A 21,904-nucleotide genomic window follows, 5' to 3' on the forward strand; every position below is an offset into this window, starting at 1 on the left:
CCTAAAAGGCAACTCCTCGTTGATAAAATATTAAACAACCAATTTCCTTACTTTAATCGGATCATACTTCACAAATCCCAATTGGTTAGTATTGCTACTAGCGCCCTCTGGCATTTTCTTAAATGACTGTTGCAATAGAGTTAGACTTTTAGATACATTGAATTTTCCAGATTGTCTAAGTGGAGAGGTTGGATAGTTAGAGGTAAGGTAAGTCATCAAAGTTGAAGTGACATTTTTCCAATGACACCCTAAGATCTTATTGTAATAATTGCATGCTGCCTTAGGGGTTTCCTTGTCAATTGGTTCCACTTTTGTATAGTGCGGCCATACAACTGACTGATTCACAACTTCTGATTTTTTCTTTTTCTTTTTCGTGGGATCCAATTCTGTTTACAAGGAAGGCAAGAGAGTTTCAACATTTGTAGATGGTGTTGCAAGCTTGTCATGTGACTCATTGACATTTTCCATCATAGGCCTAGTTGTGAGTCACCCCTATAATATAATACACTAATTGTTCAAATCCAGAAAAAAATTAAGCAAGAAAAAATCCAACAGAACAATGTACTTGCAACACCACAAACAATGATGTAACACATGTATCTGGATTAAAAAATTTCACCTTATTCTAGCTAAAGAAAAAATTGATTAGGGATTCAATAAGTTGGTGTTAGAAACAAGGAGAGCTAGACAATAGAACAAACATCAAAATCAGAACCCTGAATATTTTCTTTTGCTACACGCTACGTACTTTTGAATATCAAACCACTTTCCAGCCCACGAAAGAATGTATAAAACAGTGTCCAACTATGGATCTGTTTGTTTAGGGTAAAAGAAAAGTTTAAGACAATCCCATTTGATCCAATTTCATCCTATAATTTTTTTTTAAGGAATTGCATATATTCAAGTATGCTTTAGGTGACTAAACCATTTGAAGCTGCTATATATATATTAAGGATATTTTTCTAAATATAATACCATATGTGAACAATATTTCTCAAGGTAATTCAGAACTCAAAACTCAGCCTTAGTTACTATTTCTTTCAACCTGTGGTGTGTTAATTATTTAATATTACATGGAGTTCAACTATGATATTTTTGGATGAATAAGTGAACATTTTATTACTAACCAAACATCAAAGTACAAACAAAGGGTCGTAAAAGACCATACAAACAACAAAACAGAGGACAAAAACTATGTGAACAACTAAGCACACAAGTGTCAAACCAGAATAGTCCCAACAAATCAACAAAACAGAGAACAAAAACTTTGTGAACAACTAGGGACAAAAGTTCAACTATGATATTTGTGTTCTTCCTTTTTATTATAACCAAAATGGAGTCAACTAAAACATCCACACTATCTTTAACCAAAATGTGGAAAGTCACGAACTCAATAAACTTAAATTTCCCAAAATTTGGAAAAATTCTTGGAGCACAAAACAAACGCATTCATGCATGACGAAATGGTTCATTGAGCACGAAATAGTCAATTGATCGAATATTCTTATAATACAGATATATAATTAATTAAAAAAAATGAAATAGATCTAACCTAATTGTTGTTTGTCTGCTTCTTTTGCTCCTGCTTAAAAAATAACCATATATAGAGAGAGAAAAAAAAACAAAGAAAAATGAAGTAAGTAAGATTGATTCGGCCGAAGGAGAAGAAGAAGCACTAACTGGGAAAAAAAATAAATTGGTAAGACTGCTGTGAGTGATTTTTTAGTATTTTTATTAAATTGGCTCACCAAAATAGTTAAAAATTATTTTGTTGAGGCTACTAAGAATGCTTTATGTAATATAAGTCAACTATAATCATATTAAATATATATTTTTATAAGAGTCGTTTGATTAATGACCGAGCAAGATTAAAGTACGTGCCCCAGCCCACAAATGAACTCTTATCCACAAGCCCACGTATTTCCCATAAATCACGAAGTTGCATTTAAACGACGTCGTCCCCGTCCGCAATTCCACCAACCCAAGCTGTTCCACTTCCCGCCACTCAGAACCAAAAGAAAACCCTCTCCTTTGGGGATCCGAGTTTCGAACCTTTTTTTTTTGTTGGTCAATTTGGTTGGCCCTCAGATCCGGGATTCTGACAATGGCGAATGTGAAGCGCTGGAACGTGACCTACACAAAGCACACGAAGCAGAAGCGCAAAGTTTACCAGGACGGTTTCTTAGAGCTCCACATCTCTACCAACAAGGTATTTTTTTGAATTCTTTAATTTATCAAATTTGACGAGATTTTTTACTTGATTTTTAGCGCAGTTTTTTTCTTTTGAGCTAAAATGATTGAGTTTTATAGAAATTAGTGTAATCCATGTGCTTATAAACTTAGAAAGCGCGGCTGTTCATTTTCTGGACCGAAATCAAGATCTGAAACTGCATTTATCTTGTATTTCTATGGCTTTGTTAAAGAGTAATGTTTTGTGTTTTCCTTGAAAATTTTGGTAAAATTATTTAGTGAAGCAGAAAGATTGCTGGTTTGGATAACTCTATTGTTGAGTTCTTAAAATTAAGCATTGTTTTTATAATTAAGTCGTGATAAATCACTGCTTAAGATGATTAAAAATGATAAATTTAATTATTTAATTAATATTCAAACTCTTTTTTTTATGTGTGAGCTCAAAATCTTTTTCAGGCAGCATATAATATAAATGGGAGGTAAATTATAAAAAAATGTTCAAATTCAAAATCTCTACTTTAATACAATGTTAAATTATTCTTTATTCTAAAAATTTAAGTCGATAAAAAATAAAAAATTTAATCATTTAATTAATATTTTAACAAAATCAATCAAATTTTGTCGCTCAACGTTCAACTTAGTGAGGTACAATGAATTAAAGAAATTAAGGATCTTCCAAAGGTGATAAATGCTGAGATGGGCAAAATCTGAACCAGTTAATTTAGAAATAAATGGTTAAGATTTGAAGAATTTCACCCTGGATTTACCTTAGAAAATCTGGAGGATACTAATCCGAGGTTTTTTTTTTTTGGTCCTTCGTTGCACTTTGTGAATTGTTGCACACAGATCATGCTCTATGATGATTGCGAGAAGCTCTTGGAATGTAGGATCGTGAAGAAGGATGAAGTAGTTAGCTCGGGCGAAACACTGACATTCAATGCTAGTCTTGTTGATGTGGGTGATCCCGAGGGAGATCATAAACCACTATCTGATTTGAATTCACAAGGAAGTGATAAGAAAACCACTGAGAAACCCAGTTTGCTGCAAAGACAAAAGTTCAGGAATCATTCAGTTTCTTTTGGTATTGTCATAACAATTTCTTCTTTAAGGGTTTCTTATGTTTTGCTTAAGAACTTTTTTTGGGTGCATTTTTGGTGTTCTTTTCTCTATTTTTTTTAATTTTTAATTTTGTTCAGAAGGTAGAAAGAATGATGTGGAGAAGAATAAAGCACGACCAACTTTGAGCCCTTCACATAAAATTATAAGAGGTTAGCATAATGACTCACATAAACATGATCATTAATTTAAAACAGCATTTCATGTCTGCGTTTTTCATAATTCCTAGTCAAGTTGTTCAGGCTAGTATAAGAGGATATTTGGTATATGGTGCATAAATTAATGGATCATATTTAAGGTAGTATAGAGCAACTGGGCAACCTAACTTTTTGGTGAAAAAATCCAGTTCAGATGCAATTCACTTTATCATTGGCTTTTACAGTTAAAACACCAATTGTTTGAGTCACTCGGCAGGTGAGGATTCCCCACATAAAAACGGCATTTTGCATTACATAGCATTGTGCGTACATGAGCTTATTGCCTGCCATACTTCTAAAAGTTGCTTGTGGTTCAGAGTTCAAGAAGAGCGAACTGCACAAGTATAAAGCACCACAGAGTAGTCCAAATACAACAAAACCAAGTATCGCAGGTTAGTTTGTGAATTTGCTGCTGCACCTTCAATGGACACTTTTTTTTTTTTTTTTTGGTGCAATGGCTAAATAGTAATATGACTTACAAAATTATGTCTTTCCTATAATGGCAAGAAGTTGATTAATTGTCAAACTGGTACTAGTTGCTTCATGTTACCTGTGTTAAGAGTCCCACATTGCCAAGGTTTGCTTGGGTTGTGGGCTTTATAAGCCTTGAGCAAACCTCTTTCTTTGAGGTGCCTTTTGGGAATGAGTAAGGCTCAAGTGACTTCAATATGGTATCAGAGCCACAAGCCCTTGGACAATGTTGAGCCTTCCCTCCCGATGTTAAACACGTGTTTGTTCAAAAAGATGCCACACGTGAGGGGGCGTGTTAAGAGTCCCACATTGCCAAGGTTTGCTTGGGTTGTGGGCTTTACAAGTCTTGAGCAAACCTCTTTCTTTGAGGTGCATTTTGGGAATGAGAAAGGCTCAAGTGACTTCAATAACCTGCCCCTGGGATTCATTGCATTCTGTTATGTATATTCCTCTCTCCTATTTTTGTTTTACCTGTTTAACGTGATACCCTTTGCAATGTAGAGTGGCAGGTTCTGTACACTTCTCAAGTAACTCAAAAGGCCAAAAAGTATCATGATGGATTTTTACAGCTTGTAGCATGTGGATCCCTTGGGAGGCAGGTTGACTTTCCTATTTCCAATTAATTTCTTCTTCACAAGTCCAATCATCATGATTGTTGATCTCAATAAGTAAACCATTCTATAAATCAGCCATTCTCCAGGTCCTCTTCTAAGTTGTTAATTATCTTATTGCCTGATAGGGACTCCTTAAGTCGCTCCTCAATGATGTCAGTAGACATCTTTGTTTAGTGATTCATGTGATGCAGAGAGGTTCACTTTATTTTGATGGAAAACAGCTGACTCTAACAATCTCTTTTTTGGGGTCTCTATTCAGGTCATGCTCTTTGATGCTAGTAGGAAACTCTTAAATAGCAGGTTCCTTAAAAAAGATGAAGTAATAAGGTCGGGTGAATCGATAGCTTTTGATGGGCAATTGGTTGAAATTGGAGAACATGATGGAGAACTTAAACCTTTTACGGATTTGAATGTTCAAGGAGACAATCGCAATGTTTCTAAGGAAACCGGGACAACGCATAGACAAGAGAACTATGTTGACCTCAGTAAACATGTTGGAAAAGGTTGGTCAGTATGAACATTAATTCTTGCACTATAATTGTTTAATAAATTCTCCCTCCTTCAGTTGCTTTAAAGTACGTTCACCTTTTCCCCTCTGTCATATCGATAAACTCCAGTATGACACTTGTCTTCTATGCCCTTATAACTGCAATATTTGTCTTAATTTTTGGGGTTTGTAACTATTGTCTTAGGTTTGTGGTTTCAGATATCTGCAATATGAGGGCCTCCCAGTTAATCGCCCAATCTTTTTGGTGTTGTTCTAGAGTTAAATTTTGCTCCCTTACATATGATACTAAATATGATACTCCATTGGCATAACATCATAGCTGATTTTCACTTGAGACTTCGAGAAGAGTAAACTGGACAAGCATGGGGCACCAGAGAGTAGTCCAGATAAAGCAAAACCTAGCTTAAGAGGTTAGTTTGGGAGTTACCTGCTGCATTTATATCAGTTAGAGACCCTTGAGAGCTCATCAGCAGAGTTTTAGGTCCTAAAAGTGGCCGAGCGACTCAATTGAAATAGTAAAACAGTAAGCTCTTAATTGAAATAAACTGAAGTAAAACATTTCACCAAGCATGTTCCCCATCCATATATTCTATGCACATAGAAGTTCGATTGGAATGCTTTACGAATCAAAATAATGCTAACCAACAATTCACTACTGTGTAATTGAGCTGTCCATATTCATCATGTATAATGTTTTAGATTTATAAGGCCATTGGGATTTCAATAATCTTGTGTTATGTTTGAAGCTGACAGCTATTTACACACTGTTGTATGGAGACCAAGTTCTGATACAAACATAATTGTGAATGTCATGCACTGACATTGCAACATGTCAAAAGATCAATATGTGAGAATAATGGAACAAAAATAGTACTGTTAGGAGTCTTGCATTTACACAAATTGGACTCGCTTAATTTCATTAGTATGTTTCAAATCATCAAGACAGTCGAAACAACAGAACACACACCCAATTGTTTGTTTGATTGTGTCTTGGATTTTATTATCTTTACTTTATATTGCAGGAGTACCATGGATCTCCCTTGGGATTTATTGCATGACTTTTATTTTTATTTTTTATTTTTTGTGTTTTTTCCATCCAGGTTAACATGTTCTCTTCTTAATGACAGAATGGCAGGTCCTTTACACTACACAATTAACTCAAAAAGCCAAGAAGTATCATGATGGTTTCTTGCGACTTACTATCTGCGGCTCCCTGGGGAGGCAGGTTGATTATCAGAGCTATAGTCTTTCTTATTCACATGATAATTATCTTGTTTGTTGGTCTTGGCAAAAAACATATTCCCTTAAACTTTCTCATCAGTAGTTTCAGTTTTACCTGTTACCCACTCCATATCTGACTAATCAACCATGCAATTACACATCCCTTGTTACTTAATAAAATAAATTGCAGATAGATTGACTTTAATTTATTTCCTTTGTTTCACTGGCTTTCTGTCCATAATGATGCTTACACTTCCTTTCTGCGTCCCTGTTCAGGTGTTGCTGTATGATGCAAGCAGGAAACTTTTAGATAGCAGGTTTCTAAAAAAAGATGAAGTTATAAAATCTGGTGAATCAATAGCATTTGATGGTCATTTGATTGAAATTGGGGAACATGAAGGAAACCATGAACCTCTAATGGATTTGAATATTCAAGGGAATGATGGCAATATTATTCAAAAATCAGGGTTGATGCATGGGCAAGAGGTGTGTCGTACAGACAAAAAATCTGTTGTAAAAGGTTAGTATGATTAGTTTTTCATCAACTTGGTACTTTTCTCATGTTGGTTGTTTAATAGTTGTCTTTCAGGAAGAAAAAAATATAAAGATAAAATCTATAGTTTAGTTTTATTGTCATCTGAATTCTTTGAAGGATGCTTGGTTTCATCTATCATCATTGCATGTAACATCTATCCTGTGATCTCTTATTGTTCTGATTTTTCATTTTAATACCTACGCTAAATATTTTCCCATTCTCCTAATTAGCCTTCTTGTGATTTTTCAAAGTGGTAAGCATTCACTTTTTGACATGGGCTACAGCCCTAAATGAAGCTTTTTGTAACAATGTTTTTGGTCCACTGCTGCTCCTTAAAACAAATTAAATGGTTAGGATCTGAAATAATTCTCATAATGGTCTCTGTAGTCTCAAAGACTGGTCTTATCTCAATATATAAATTAGAAAAATTGAGAATCTTATAGGTCATGAAATTAGATTGCTTAGCTTACAACAGATTATGCGCAATAGTGTGCATATTTTGGTATTTGTTTCATTTTGTAGGGATAAAAGAGCGACACTTGTAGTTACATTTGAACTTCTAGAAATACCTTTCAGTTATATTGTGAATGTTGTCCGACTGATTTTCCTCATGCTGTTATTTCCTTTGCAATGCAGAATGGCATGCTCTATATACTGGTCAGATAATTCAAAAGACCAAGAAGTATCACAGTGGAATCCTGAAAGTTTCATTTTGTGGTTCTTTCCAGATGCAGGTTTTTTCCCCCCCTTTTGAACTTAATTTAAGCTCCCTGCCGTAAATATGAAGGGATGCAGGTTACACTGTAGATGGTAATTAGAGGTAATCATTCCTTTACAAATAAGTAATACTGTCAAGCATGACAGGTTACCTTACTAAATGAAGATAAAACCATCCTGAGCCGTAAATTCCTCAGTTTATCAGAAGATGTGAGAACAGGAAGTCTGCTGGAACTACCCAAATATTTGGTGGAGGTTGGTGAGCCATGTGCAAGACCTGAAGGTATGATCTGCTATAAAAAGCTAATTTTGAGTTCTCATATATCTTGTTGTTGGGTTGTCGAAAGCTATGCTAACTGGCATCTTCAGTATTTGTATCATGTGATAAGAGATACATTTGAGTTTTGGTATTGGCTCTAGTTCTTTTTCTTTTATTTTCATTTTGATCTTTGCACAGGTCTTGATCTTCCCTCATGAAAATATTTTGGATTGAATCTACAGGAGCACCCCAAAACAATGCTTGTTTAGAAAAAGACGCGGTTTCAAATTTTAGCATCTCTAGTGTAGATGAGATCAAATTAAGCAGGAGAGTTCCTACAAACAAGCCAATACGTGATGGTGGGTGAAAGGTTACTTGGTGCTTCACAGAACATTGTGAAATTTGAAAAGTTTTCTTCTTTGTCTTTTGTTTCTTTTTTGTGGCACTTTGATTTTGTTTACATAATACAAATTTCTGCATATCTTCCTATCCTACGTAATAACAGCTCTACAAAGTTTTAAAATGTGAATGTCCTTCCACCTCCAGGCCCAAGGTAGATGTACAATTTGATGCAGCTAATTGCTATGTTTCTGCTAGCTGGGTCACATAAATTTAAGCAAAATGGGGGGTTGAGTTTATAGGCTTCTTGCTACTCATTGGATGTTTCGTTTAACTTTTGTAGGCATCTCTAGTATTCTTTTATGCTTTTGAAAATTGAAGTTGAGGCAATGAGTGTTCTACTAAATTATTTGGTCATAGTGCATCCGTTTCTGTTTCACTTTTTTAATAGTCAATAATACATCATGCACTGAAAGAGAACTGAGTATTGTCTGCATATCTCGTACGCTCGAATGTCCAATGGCATCAGAGTCATTACAGACACATACTCTGTTTATGTCATGTTCTAGGCTGGATTACTTTAAAGACAATTCGACAGTTTATGAAGCTGCATTTCTGATATCAACTCATCGCTGTATTAAACCTATCTGCCAGTGATTTTCTGGCTTGAATTTGTGCAGCCCATCAGATCTTGTCCATCCTCCAAAAGCCTACGGCTCAGGAAAGCAATGTTGCAGATTATGTGAATAATAGCACAATGGAACTGGGTTCCTCTACCAAGGAGCCTCAAGTTTCAGACATTGTTTTACTGGATTTTCCTGAAGATATTCAACCGCCGAGAGCATCTTTGCGACCTCATGAATCAAGTGAAAATGTGGGCATTTGGGAATCAAGTGAAAATATAGACATTGGGAACTCTCCTGATCTTATATCTTGTGAAGGTAAGTTTTAATATAACTTCGCGCATTTTGCATTTTCCAATTCTAAATTTTAATGTCTAACTATATGAGAACTTGACCTGAAATGAATTCTGCAGCTGTATCTAGTTGTAATGGCAGTGAATCGTCCAAGAATGTCGATCTTGAAAACTCCCACCAGGTCCAGGCCATAATTCTCTTTAATATCTCTATTAGTCACTTTTCTACTTTTATTTGGATCCTAGATCAGTAAACCTACTCTGTATATAGAAATCCTTAAATTTGTATAGATCCAGTCCCAAGAGGGCTCTGTTGTCTTTAGTTGTATCGATATCAGCACAAAAAGCAAAATTTACATTAGGTGAAGCCCAAGATTAATACTGCAGTAAACCTTTAAGAATATTAACCCTCAGAGGTGGGAAAGGTTACATGTAATCAAACTCAAGTGGGGGATTTATATTGTTGAGTACGTCTGGAACCCAAATACTCATGCGATGTCTAAGTTAGCTTTTCTATCCTACATATATCTACATAAATGTTTTAACCAGTCTACAGTTTTTCTTTTTCTTTTCTTTTTTTCCTCCTTTTTTTTATTTTTATTTTTATTTTATTTTACTTTATTTATTTATTTATTTTTTATGAATTTCATTTTGATCTTGCTTGTTTGTGAACTCTTCAGCTTGGTTTAGAAATAATGTATTTTGTTGCAAATTGTGTTGTATAGCCTTGTTTGGACAAAGTCGAGGCTGGGACTCAAAGGGGTGATGGAGCTTTCCCTTTTGGTAAATCAAGCTCGACTCCTTGTTCTTCTTATGGCCCTATCGATAACGTGAAGAAGACTTCTAAGGAGCATACGTGTACAAGGGAGATAGAAGAGCGTCCTAGTTTTGATCTAGGACTTTGAACATCAGGTGATATATAGCGCCCTAATTTGAGTGGCTGAAGCTGAAGCAGCTGCTTTTGAAGTAACAGAAAGAAAAGTCACGGCTGGAGTCCTATAGAAAAGATCATGAAAGAGGTGATGAGAATGGTACTTGAATCCATTTACGATCTCGAGCTACAAACTTTGTATATGTCATATTAGAAAGCATATTATTCAAAATGATTGAAATACCGTGCGTCTTTATATTGCAAGTGTAAATGACAATGCCATATCAAGACAATGACAGATAGTTACCATTTTCATCTATGCTTGTTGGCAAACTTAAGGATTCAAATTGGAGTTGAACACTATACATTAGGTTTCCATTGCACAAATCATAAAACTAGAGACAGGTGAATATGAGAGAGGACTCTAATGGGGTCTAGTTGCCCGAGCAGGTGGGTTCTGCACTTCAGACTGTCTGGGCATCTGTCCTGGCAAGTAACCCCATTGAGAGGCCCGCTCTCATTTGTGCTCGTAACCAAATTGCAGCGAATACTTATCCATTTTAAACCGTGAAACTACAAGCATATTAAAGTGCCCTATTTGTGCAATATAATTTCCGTGAACTATGTATAGTTTACATATGCAGTTCCCCAAAACATTCAAATCAGATTTGTTCAATGTGAGACTTGAACAGGAGGGAGATGCTTTGTACAAATTACAAATGAAAGGAAGCACTGGTGGCAAAATCGTATTGTCAGGTAAGAAAGGCATATGGAGGAACCATCAATGGCGTTGGTCATTCTGCTTCCTAGCATGCTGCTTTCTGTTCTTCCTTTCAATTCTCATCCAACTATTTGTATAATATGCCTTCTCTTTTGGACTTGTGCATGCTAAGCAAGGCCTTCAACAGCCCTTTGCTTTTGCCAGAATTTTGTAAAATACCTTTTGACCTGTCTCTTTCAGCATGAATAGGCAATGAAACTGACCTCCGGGGCTCTGATGGGTACTGCAAACATAAAACATTTTTTTTTTTTGAGTTAAGAAGTTTCTGTTTGGGTAAGGAATGAGAGAGGGGTGCGGGGCTCGGGGTGTCCGAGTAGGTGGATCTCGCACCCCAGGGTCTCACCCGGCATCCCAATCCATGCACCCTACCTCTCATTCCCTACCCGAATTTCCTGAAATTACCGTCTACTTTTAGAGCAACCGGTGGTTTTTGTGCTTACCCGTTTATTGGCGGTAGAATAGTTCGTAGCAGTTGATCTCCTAACAAGAGATCCAGACCGTATGAAAGGAAAGCGACATGGTGAGACTGATCGGTTCTCTGATTTTATGGGAAGGAAAAAGAGATTATGATCAGTACAGAATATGCAGCAAAGACCCTCTGAACCACACAATCAAGTACACCTATCAACGTGTGAGATGATATATTTGTAATGACATTCTAATTCCCATAATAAGAACAAAACCATTTTCACAAACCTGGTGCTCTGCGGGATGCAACTTTTGTAAACTGAAAAGTTCCAGGTCTTGAGGAAGATTGTGGAGACCATAGAGCAGGGTGCCTTTTTCTGTATCAAAATTGTTTACCGATAGAGCATGAGCTTGGTAAAGTTTACACAAAAAAAATAAACCAATGTAGTGCCAACATCTACCTGACTATTGTTGGAGGGGTCTCACTAGTTGTTGCGTGAACAGCTTTGCCTATAAATCCAAAAACACAACTTATCAGGCCATCAGCTTTCCCTAGTAGCTTGTATGAAGGGCATTAGTAACAGGGATTAGGGTCTCGTTTAATTAAATGGGTTGGATGACCTGAACCCGGCATGCAAACGCAAATTGCCAACCCTAACATTAGTAATGCTACTTCTCAAATTGCTGAGGTGTTTTTAGGTCATAAAAAATTAAGCTACTATGCTACCTTATCGTAATAAATAATTTTTCACTAAGATTCAAATGTTAGGATGACATGCTCATTGAACGAAGTGTTGCCAGGGGCATTACAACTTATACTACAAGTTCTTTACAAATTGAGGTGACCACTAAAATATGGACTGCTACGTGGCAGTCCACCTAACACTTACCACGTTTACAAACTGGCGTGATAGTCCGCATGATATCTATAAATGCGGACTATCACGTGAGTTTGTAAGGAAATTGTAGTAAAAGATAGTACTAAATGCAGCACAGGGCAGATGTAATACCACTTCCAAACTGACAGAAGTCCTCTTTAGCCTTCTTATGTATCGGTTGAGAGTGGCCAACAGCATCCGTGGTTGTCCCAGCTGAACAAAGCAAAATTGGCATGACCATTAACACCCACAAATGTAAGCTTTAAAGTATTGTAAATTAGGGTAAAGTGAAATAGCAGAGGAGAATGTATTTGCCTGGAAAGATGTACCGCTTATGATGCCTGGGAAATTTTACAGCCAATGATTGTTGAAAAAGGCCCCCGCAATCAGTGAAGTATTGGCATGTTCGGAGTCTCTGAAATTTCCAGCAATTTTTTTTTTTTAAGTGAAAAGAAAAAGAAAAGTAAATAGGCTAAAAACTCTGCAAATTCTAAAATTGTCAAGTTCAAGTATGTATTATACAACAAATGAAACCTAAAGAAAGGAGGCGAGTAAAGAAGCTGCGCTCACAGCCCATGTTTTAAACATTATCCATTCAGGACAGTGGCGTTAACTTTGCTAAGAGCCTAACCATTGATCTAAAAAGCTCTAAGATTGTTGATATTGATTTGGTTAAATCCTTAACCTTTAGGATCGTAACAGGTTAAAATTATGACTCCCCAATACTCTAAATTATAATTTGTAATCCAACCATAAACGTGATTCAGACGTGTTGTTGTTAGAATATTAATTAAATGATTAAATTCACTCATTTGTATAAGCTTAAGCTTTTGGGTTAAGTGGTTCTTTAACATAATATCGGAGTACAAGTTCTGAGTTCGAACCTTAACTCTACAATTCACCCTCTATTTCAGTTAAATACTTTACATGTTGGCTATCCTTTATTAAGGGGACATGAGGGAAAGCGTTAGACTTCCTATCAACTTAAACTTTTGGGATATGTGGTGATTTAATATGAATAACAATCATGGGTGTGGAGGACAGGTTTCTATATAGAAAGTTTCTAGCTACCAATATTCATATGCTGACTGACAGAAAAGTGAACAAAAGGAATACCTGTTCAATGCAAGAGAACCTAAGCTCAGTTCTAGATAGTTCACAGATCTTTTCATCCAAAAATCCATTAACCTTATATGCCACAGAACCCAAGTGGTCCACAGTATTGACGAAAGCTTTAATGGCATAATCTTTCAAGGTCTCCACCAGTACACTATGCACATTTTTTTTGAAGTACAGAGTTAATCTTCTCAAATGTAACTATGAAAAATATAGAAGGAAAAATACCCCATCTCTCAGATAGTGCAGTAAGTCAGTAACTTTCTGTCCAGAAAACAGAAATGAAAATGAAAATAGTGAAAAAAATAAATAAATAAAGTTGGGATGACTCACGTGTGATCTTGATCTTCTTTGCTGTAAGCTGCTTCAAAATGCTCTGCTGCTGAGTACAACTGTTTCCTCAGATCCTTCAATTCCTAAATACATTTGCAGGGAAGGAGAGTTTGTAATCCAATTTACAGGATACTGTTACATATATTTTCTTTCATATATTTGCTTGAAGTTGAAGCATCACTGGAAGGGACTTGTAACAATGCGTTTAGCATTGCAATTTTGCAGACCAAAAGTGTGATTTTAAACCCAATCAAAGAAATATATCATTTGGGAGTGCATTTTTAAATCACAGGCAAGGAGGTGCATTTTAAAAAATGCACGATTTTAAAGACTAATTGCGATTTTAAAGGCCAAACTGGAATTTTACCAAACACTTAACTGCAATTTTAAAAATCACTTTTTCAAATGGCACATTTTAAATTCGCTATTTTTAAATCAACATTTTAAAATCACAAACCCAAACGGATAAATGCAAATGAACATTATACATTCCTCAATGGAATAATTCAAATTTCTAACATGGGGCCATTATAAGATTGATAAATATGACAGTTCACAAGAACTAAATCATGAGAATGCTAGCTTGGGACATTATATTCCTCAATGGGTAATGTTGGGGGGATAAACACAAAATTTTGAAGGTGAGACCTTGATGCAACATGCAGGGTTTGAGTCCAACAATATTATATGAGTCCCCTTTTTTTTTTCTTTTTTTATTTTAGTTTCTATATTTGATATGAAATTATATCATGTACTCCACAGGTAAACAATAAGAAAAGATTTGCCTAACTCAAAATAAATTGTTAGAGAGAACAGACCTTGAGGCTATCAGAAAAGAATAACCTCTTCTGCATGAAGAGTTCATCATTGTGGGAAGCTTCTTGCTTTACAGAAACAGAAGAGGGAGACTTCACACTTTCCATGAAATGAATGCTCTTGGCCTGCTAAACCAATGAAATCCAAAACAAACATTCAAAATCTGTTTTACCTGCCTTGACACTTGAACCAAAAAAAAAAAAAAAAAAGAAGAAAAGAAAAAAGAAAAAAGAAAAGAAAAGGTCATCCTGATTCCTGATCCCAACATTTAACTGCTCCTAGAAAATCAAAATGATGATTCTATTAAATCATTGTTGTAAGAAACCTTAAGCAATAGGAAATGGTGAATGATTAAATTGGGCCCTCTTGGACTTGAACCAAGACCTCGCCCGTGAAGTTAAATCATCATACCAACCGTTCAACCAATTGAGAGAGAATCGATAAATTCTTTTTCGGAATTAATCAATTAATTAATATTTTAACACCCCATGTATGGGTTTAGACTTCCTTCAATAAATAAGTTTAGCACGTAGAATATTTAATTGAAATGAAAAGTAAAATACAGAATCAGGATTTAAACTCAAAATAACTACTCCCATGCCATGTTAAATCATCATTTGTCCCAAAAAGAAGTGAAGAGAGTATTTGGTTGGTTTCAGTTAAGAAATTAGAGACAAATACAATACACTCGAGGATGTTTTATTGTTCTTTTTCTCTCAATTCTGAGCAAGCAAACAAGGAATAAAAAACATAGAAACCTAGTTTTCTTATATCAGTTTCAACATCAAGTTTTGGGTTGTTCAACACCAGTATTTTGCCTTAACATCCAGTATTTGTACTGACCATGAAACTGTTCATTTCTAGATGCGTTATGGAAAACGTTTTTCAAGTTGACTCTTCAATTACAATGGTTAGTATAATAAGCCTCAAAACTACTTGCTATTTAGCCCCTTAAAAACTATACTCACACCCCTCTAAAAACCACTGAACATTAAAAAATGACACTTTAACACCCTCCAACTACCACACCGTTTTAAGTTATACTCTCAATAAGCATCTGGAGTTAAAATGGATGAAGAAAAGCCACACGAGAGGTGCTCGTGAATTTTTCATTTCAACTATCCAAATTGCCTCTAAAAATTATTAAAAATAAAAAATAAAAACTGAAAGGGGTGGCCACCCCTTCACCGGTTGAGTGGTCGAACATCCCCAACAGCTTGTGGGGGTGGTTCGGCCACCTCCTATTCTATTTTTGGGTTGTAGAACCACCCCCCGTTCTATTTTTAAGGAAACTTCACTCATTATTGGGTTCTCAACTGGGCCTATAATAAATATCCCTTAGGTGATCACAAAAAGGCGGTACTTTTTTTGTTTTTTCCTTTTCTTTTTCTTTTACACTTTGTATAAAACCAAAGAAAGAAAAACATAAGATTTGTGATCAGCCTTCTGATCAACCAGGCGGCAGATACAGGAAGTGTTGAAGGAATTAAACATCTAATAAAATACAAGAAAGAACCAAGAAATGATGAGATAAAGTTCAGCATACACACCAGCTGGGTCATCCTTGTTCGTGCTGTGAAAGTACTGCAATCCAAAACCCACCTCCCAGTGAAGCTCAAGACTCTAAATAACCATCCAAATGCTCAAGAAGACATCAACAGAAGTACAGTTCATCTTTTTTCACATAAAAAAATCTCAGCATAAAGGAGAGAGAGAGTGATATATTGAGGAAGAGACTTGATCAGTAACAGTAGCAGGATAAGGCAGGTCAGTGAGAAGCTTTTGCTATTGGAGCACGGGATATATATGAAAGCAAAAAATGATTCTTGCTCAAGCTTGAGTACCAACCATTTTTGTTTCTAGAGAATACTTCCCTTGAAGACAAGTCATGGTGCGATTATTGTCAAAATTGGGACCCGCCAATTGTAATGAAAATATCAAGTCTTAAATTTTAATTAAATCAATTGATCATGGATCACTGTGGGGTTAGCTAGCAACTTTGCCTGCACATTAGTTTATTTGGGGAAGAAAGTATGCACAGAAGTTAATGAATATTTGGTTGATAGCTCGAATCTATCTTCTGATAGCCCATTGAATTTTAAGTTTTGTCATCTTGCGAGTTAAAAGCTCACCTATGAAATTAAATTACAAAAATACTTTATAGTTTAAGAGTTAAAGAAGTGTTAAAAGTGTTTCGTCCTACGATTTTGCCAAACAAGTATTTTTAAACAAAATTATGAAAAGTAATTCGTTTGAAAAAAATTAAAATAACAGGTTATAAATATAAAAAAAATTTACGTTTTCACACCGTTAAGGATGTATTTTTTAATAATGTATAATTTTAAAGGTAGTTTGAGACTATTTTTTAAATCACAAGTTTTACCAAAACCATTACATTTATATACCAAAACCATTACATTTATATCATATAAGTCCAACCCTTGGATATATAGAATCCTCAATGGCTATTATTATGGTTTCTTCATCAATTTTGTCGGTTGCTCAGTTTTGCTTTTGAAAATATAGCTAGTTTTTATAATGATGTAGTTTTGGTCGATCGAACCCTCAGGTATAGAATTCTCAACCAAACCCACAAAATTGTTAAAGAAATGATAATAATAGTGATCGAGGATTCTATATCTAATGGTTTGTTTTATATGATATTAAACCTAATGATTTTAAAGGGTTTTTTTTTTTGGATATTTAAGAGTGTTTTGTGTTTAAATTATTTGTTAATATTTCTGTTTTGAGAAGAAAATAAAAAATAAAAAAACAAAAATTTTAACAAACAGATAGCACTATACATACACCAACACTTTTAATGGCCATAATTCCACGGCATTGAGGCAAGGGTGGAGGACCCTTGTCTGCCCTCAAGGCAGGAAAGTATGGAGGAAGTCCACATCCAATTAATATGCAAATTGAGATTTATTGACCATTGAACTCTGCTTGAATGCCCCTTGTCGTAGGCATCTTGCTTAATGCTTATCACCAACAAATAACAAAAACTCGGGTAATGAGTCAAACAGTGAACTTCGCTCTTCAAAGGACCAAAGTTTTCTCCAAACTAAATTGGATGAAATTCTTCTGAACTGGTCTGTTAGGGCATGTCTCATTAGAGCGTGTAATTTTCATATGCATTTTTAATAAGACAGTGTATTAAACTAGACTAGTTTAGAGAAATGCCCCCGACTCAGTTTGAAAGAAAACTGTCTCTCTTCAAAAGCCTTTGATACAGATATAATATCTAAGATTTGCATTGCCAGTAGAGAAAAATTCAGAGAATAATACCCACTTTAAGAAACGTAAAAATGTACTGAACACTAAGCGATTATGAATGCCAATGCCAAGGCACATGTTGAAAATTTGTGCCACAGAGTGGTCGGATTAGGATACAAATTGGGAAGCAAATAATTTGAAATAACAGAATCGGCATCGGTATTGGAATTGATAGCAGACTAACAACCGTTGCCAGTTTGGCTCTCTTTTACACAATCCGCTCCAACTCTCTTGCGTAGCTGAGTGTCTGGTTGATCAGTTGCAGAGAAGGTATTTCCTTGCAAGGTGCAGAGTCTTTTGCCTTCTGGAAAAATACAAAGCCATTCTTTATCTCCCACTCAGTATGCTCCTGCATTCAAGTAACAGATTATGAGGATTTTTTATATATTTTTTTTTATTTTATATTTTTATTTAATTTTGGTGGTGAAAGACTTGAGGAATATAAAATGAAAGGGAAAATGTATATTCGATTGGTGGGAGAGGCGTCTTTCCGTTATGGTGGATTCATAACTAATGGAACATCTAATTGTGTTTTTAGTAATTAACATAAATCCAGAAAACTATAGCCATCAAGTATTTGAGCCATATCTTCTATTTTGATACATCCCAGAACCATGGCTAATCCCTTGGGCTAGAGCCTCATTCATCCCAAACAATTGGCTGCTCCTAACATTCAACTTTGTGATGCAGCATTCCCACCTTTAAACAAAGGGCTTCTGGCAAGAGTTTGGACATGATCTAAAGGTATTTCACCACTAACCAGATAGTTGTTGAAACAAGAGATCACTTAAATTGCTCCCAAGTTGGACAGAAAGTTTGAATAATTGGAAGAAAAAAAATGACGTGCGGCAACAATGCATACCTCCTTGATGTATTCCAACAGTTGTTGGTCAGAAGGGTACAGCAACATTTGTCGTGCATCATTAATTGAAAGATAATCATATGCCTTCTCACTACATCCAGCTATTTCATCTCTGAAAGTGAGAAAAGAAATCAACTAAAAATTAAACATAATTTAGAGAGTAAATACTAACCTATAAATTAAAAACTGATGAATCGGATGAAAAGGCTTACCACTTCCACCAATCGCATATGTGAAAAGCTTGTTTTTCATGTAAAGTTTACAGATATGGAGTAACATTGCAATATAATTCAGAAAGAGATCTCCAAATGCTTGTTTGCAGTTTGTTGTTGCCTATTACTTTAAATTCATTATACCCACAAAAGTATTATCGAAGATAAGAATTAACCAAATTACCTGACTGTCTTCGCCAGAAGATCCATGAAGTAGACATAAGTCTCATGTGGCACTGTTTGTCGAGCACTCAACACGCGGTTGTAAGCCCCTTCCATGAAGGATTGCTCCAACTCCACCGCATGCTTAATGCAAAGATTCTCCAAAGCAGTCGGAGAAAGAAGTTCCAGTTCAGTGTGGAATTCAGCAATTCTATTCTGCACAAGGAGTCTCAACAGGTTGAGACCTAAAATTGGATATTCCTGAGGGGATGGTGGAAGCCGGCTTCTGCTCCAAAGAAAATGAAAATTCATTAGCATACCTTAAAAATTAATAATATATGAAAAAAAAAAAAAAAAAAAAAAAAAGGACTGAGTTCTAAGAGACAAAGCAGTAGGAAAGAGTCGGCAGCAGGCATGTTGTTTGATCCAGATTTTATTCTTCTTCTTATTATTTTTTATGATCTCATGCTTAATTAATTATATGTTCTTGTAACCTCACTTTTAAATACATAATTATAAGCAGTTGCAAAGCCACATGTGCCCCCCTCCCCAAAAAAAATCTTTAAAATTCCTGTGCTACCGTTATTGATGTGAGGATAGTTGTAGGCACTAGGCAATGCCCAAACAAATTAATTCATGACCCCCAAAATATATACCAAGTGATGATGTATATACTCTTTATACAAGGAAGTAATACATAGATTTTTTGATAAGTAACAAGGAAGTAATACATAGATTAATTGAATGCAATGTAAACTCACCCAGCATCTGTGTAATAAGGCTTCAACTGAAAGAAATCCCTCTCGAATGCATCTTGATCCTCGATCTTCACACTGAGAACAACAGCATGCTCATATATATCCCCTGAAAGTTCTCAGGCACACTAAATCATGAGGAAATATCTCAGAAACAAAAAATGGAAATCAGATACACTTACTTTACATATTCTCCAATTTTATAGACTCCACAGATACAAGACAATGAGAGTTTAATTAAACAATAAATAGAATGCTCCAATATTTTTTATTTTTTTTATGAATAATAATAATTTTATAAACAACGGCAAAACCCTCGTACACAAAAAGTATAAAAGAGAACCAAGAGAATCAAGCCTCTAACAGCTACTACAATCTAGAAAACAAATTAGATCTACCAAATTCCGTGAGGGAAAAGTAGGAACATAAACAATAGCCCAATCCGGAACAGAATGCTCAAATATTATGGTGTCCTAACATGGTAGTAACACTTTGGACCTTATATCCATCTAAATTGTTTACACTAATGTGTATTCCTTGTTCATTACAGTATGTATTCCACATTTCAAAACATATTTGAGGTCCACATATCATAATCGAACATTTGATGCGTTAGATACACTCATGCTTTCTTAGTTTTGATTATTGTTATCTTCTCTTACCTGTTCCAGATAATAGATAAATCAAATAATGGGTAGTACCATAGTGCACGAGGTTCAAAAATATCAGGACTCAAATGATGTTATGACTTCTTTTGCGACCTAAACATAATGGCAGAGCATGACTCGTATTGCAAACCCCACCAAATACACTGGGGATTAAAAGAGAACAAATTTTCCCGTTATTGGAATATTATCATAAAGAATTAAGATCTACTCCTTAATGCCTCCTCTTGGATGCCAAGTTAATAGCGCCACATAGACATGAAGCATATTGCTTTTTAATCCGCACATGGTTATGATTGATTATCAAGATATCCTCATATCACCAAAATCCATAGGTCAGTGAAACAAATGTAAAACCAATGACAAAAGAAACACAACATATTAACTGATATGAGCCAAGAGCGTTACTTGCTAAAGTTAATTCATGGATTGCGTTAGGCGTGTCTTCAAACAATGGCGGAAGGCTTCTGAATTGTGTCAGCAAGACCTGAAAAATGGAAAACAACAATGTGAGACATAAGACAAATCCAACTCACTCAGATATTACCCACCTAGAAAAAGGCTTCAGCTCATACACGCCCTCATCCTAAATCACATCCAAGGGCTCACGCTGCTGCCATCATAAATCACATCCAAAATAATCCAATTCCACAACTTTGTATGTACGAAACCCTATTTGAAACTATACATATTATTATCTGACCAACAATCACTCAATGCTTCGACCTCCACCTTAGCAACCATAAACTGATACACAAAGATGGCTACTTTCAACAAGTCCGTACAAATCCCAAATCCACAATTCAAGAAAAGCCATAGCTAAAACTGCCAAATAACCCGGAAAAAGGTTTACGAAAATTTTAAAATGATACATATAAAATAAGCTCAAACTATATCAATTCTTCCAATTTTTCAATCATACCAAACATATAGTAACTAATTCATGCTATACCACAATAAAAACCAAAACCCTAATCCTATCGCAAAGTTCCAATCTTTGCCATAACAATTTGGACCCAGATTCAGCAAATCCATTATCACCATTAATCTCATACCATCCGAAACGCAAACAATCTTTGATTCCTAATCGAAAACAAATCCGACCCAGAAAAAACGGCGGCAGATTAAACGACTTACAAGTATTCGGCACAAAAAGTCTGGATTTTTCGAACAGTACCTTGAGTTGGGAGAGGAGTCCGTCGCAGGTATCGTAGTCGTGCCTTACGAACGCGGCTTTGAAGCGCTCGAAGAGCTGCGAAACCTCTGTTAGCTTCGGATCCATTTTCTGTGGCTCCTTGTGGTTCTTCTCCCTTCTTCGAACTTCGCTCTTTGTCTTCTCTTCTCTCTTCGCTTTGCTTGATGGGGAAGACAGAATTTCCTTTTTAGGGTTTTTCGTGAAAAAAGGAAAAACAAAATTGGGTCAAATGGGTTGTGTTCTTCAAATCCAACCCGGTAACAGAGATCCATATCAATGGTCTTAGATGAAAAGGTAAGTAATGGTCCTGGACTTTTATTGGGCCGAGTAATAGCCCAAGTCCAATGGAAAAATAGAAGAAAGTGAATGTTATTTGGCATCCAGCAATTTGTCCTGGATTGCCATTCGTATTGTTTAGCGGTTTCAAAACGTGCAGTTTATCCTATGTTTTAAAAATATGAATTTTCACAATTTCAAACCGCACTCCC

At 35.6% G+C, this 21,904-nt stretch overlaps 3 protein-coding genes across 11 annotated transcripts; 1 reads left to right on the forward strand and 2 right to left on the reverse strand.

The window, feature by feature from the left end:
* The first annotated feature begins 2,028 nt into the window (after positions 1–2,028).
* On the forward strand, positions 2,029–10,278 carry LOC133854358 (uncharacterized). Of its 3 annotated transcripts, none has more exons than XM_062290520.1 (15): positions 2,029–2,209; positions 3,037–3,271; positions 3,387–3,458; positions 3,821–3,895; positions 4,476–4,573; positions 4,848–5,091; positions 5,432–5,506; positions 6,224–6,321; positions 6,594–6,837; positions 7,489–7,586; positions 7,717–7,852; positions 8,071–8,187; positions 8,848–9,108; positions 9,204–9,265; positions 9,809–10,278. In XM_062290520.1, the coding sequence occupies exons 1-15, from the start codon at positions 2,105–2,107 to the stop codon at positions 9,986–9,988; spliced, it is 2,100 nt and encodes a 699-aa protein (XP_062146504.1). In that variant the 5' UTR covers positions 2,029–2,104; the 3' UTR covers positions 9,989–10,278. The 3 variants fall into 3 exon arrangements, with proteins under 3 accessions (XP_062146504.1, XP_062146505.1, XP_062146507.1); XM_062290521.1 differs by having other exon boundaries at positions 3,390–3,458; XM_062290523.1 differs by lacking the exon at positions 5,432–5,506.
* Positions 10,279–10,536: 258 nt separating this feature from the next.
* Positions 10,537–16,145, reverse strand: LOC133854359 (protein ABIL2-like). 7 transcript variants are annotated; one of them, XM_062290528.1, is made up of 11 exons: positions 15,837–16,145; positions 14,530–14,558; positions 14,289–14,412; positions 13,471–13,553; positions 13,138–13,291; positions 12,337–12,436; positions 12,154–12,234; positions 11,605–11,653; positions 11,432–11,520; positions 11,176–11,273; positions 10,537–10,958 (listed from the first exon to the last, which is right to left on the reverse strand). In XM_062290528.1, the coding sequence occupies exons 1-11, from the start codon at positions 15,846–15,848 to the stop codon at positions 10,803–10,805; spliced, it is 975 nt and encodes a 324-aa protein (XP_062146512.1). In that variant the 5' UTR covers positions 15,849–16,145; the 3' UTR covers positions 10,537–10,802. The 7 variants fall into 7 exon arrangements, with proteins under 7 accessions (XP_062146512.1, XP_062146510.1, XP_062146508.1 ...); XM_062290526.1 differs by having other exon boundaries at positions 14,289–14,415; XM_062290524.1 differs by having other exon boundaries at positions 14,289–14,415; positions 14,530–14,564.
* Positions 16,146–17,562: 1,417 nt separating this feature from the next.
* On the reverse strand, positions 17,563–21,626 carry LOC133854904 (26S proteasome non-ATPase regulatory subunit 8 homolog A). The gene is made up of 6 exons (XM_062291171.1): positions 21,399–21,626; positions 20,630–20,708; positions 19,563–19,665; positions 18,824–19,087; positions 18,428–18,539; positions 17,563–17,914 (listed from the first exon to the last, which is right to left on the reverse strand). The coding sequence occupies exons 1-6, from the start codon at positions 21,501–21,503 to the stop codon at positions 17,774–17,776; spliced, it is 804 nt and encodes a 267-aa protein (XP_062147155.1). The 5' UTR covers positions 21,504–21,626; the 3' UTR covers positions 17,563–17,773.
* Positions 21,627–21,904: the final 278 nt, after the last annotated feature.

The sequence above is a fragment of the Alnus glutinosa genome, chromosome 13 (assembly GCF_958979055.1).
Source record: "Alnus glutinosa chromosome 13, dhAlnGlut1.1, whole genome shotgun sequence".
NCBI lineage: Eukaryota > Viridiplantae > Streptophyta > Magnoliopsida > Fagales > Betulaceae > Alnus > Alnus glutinosa.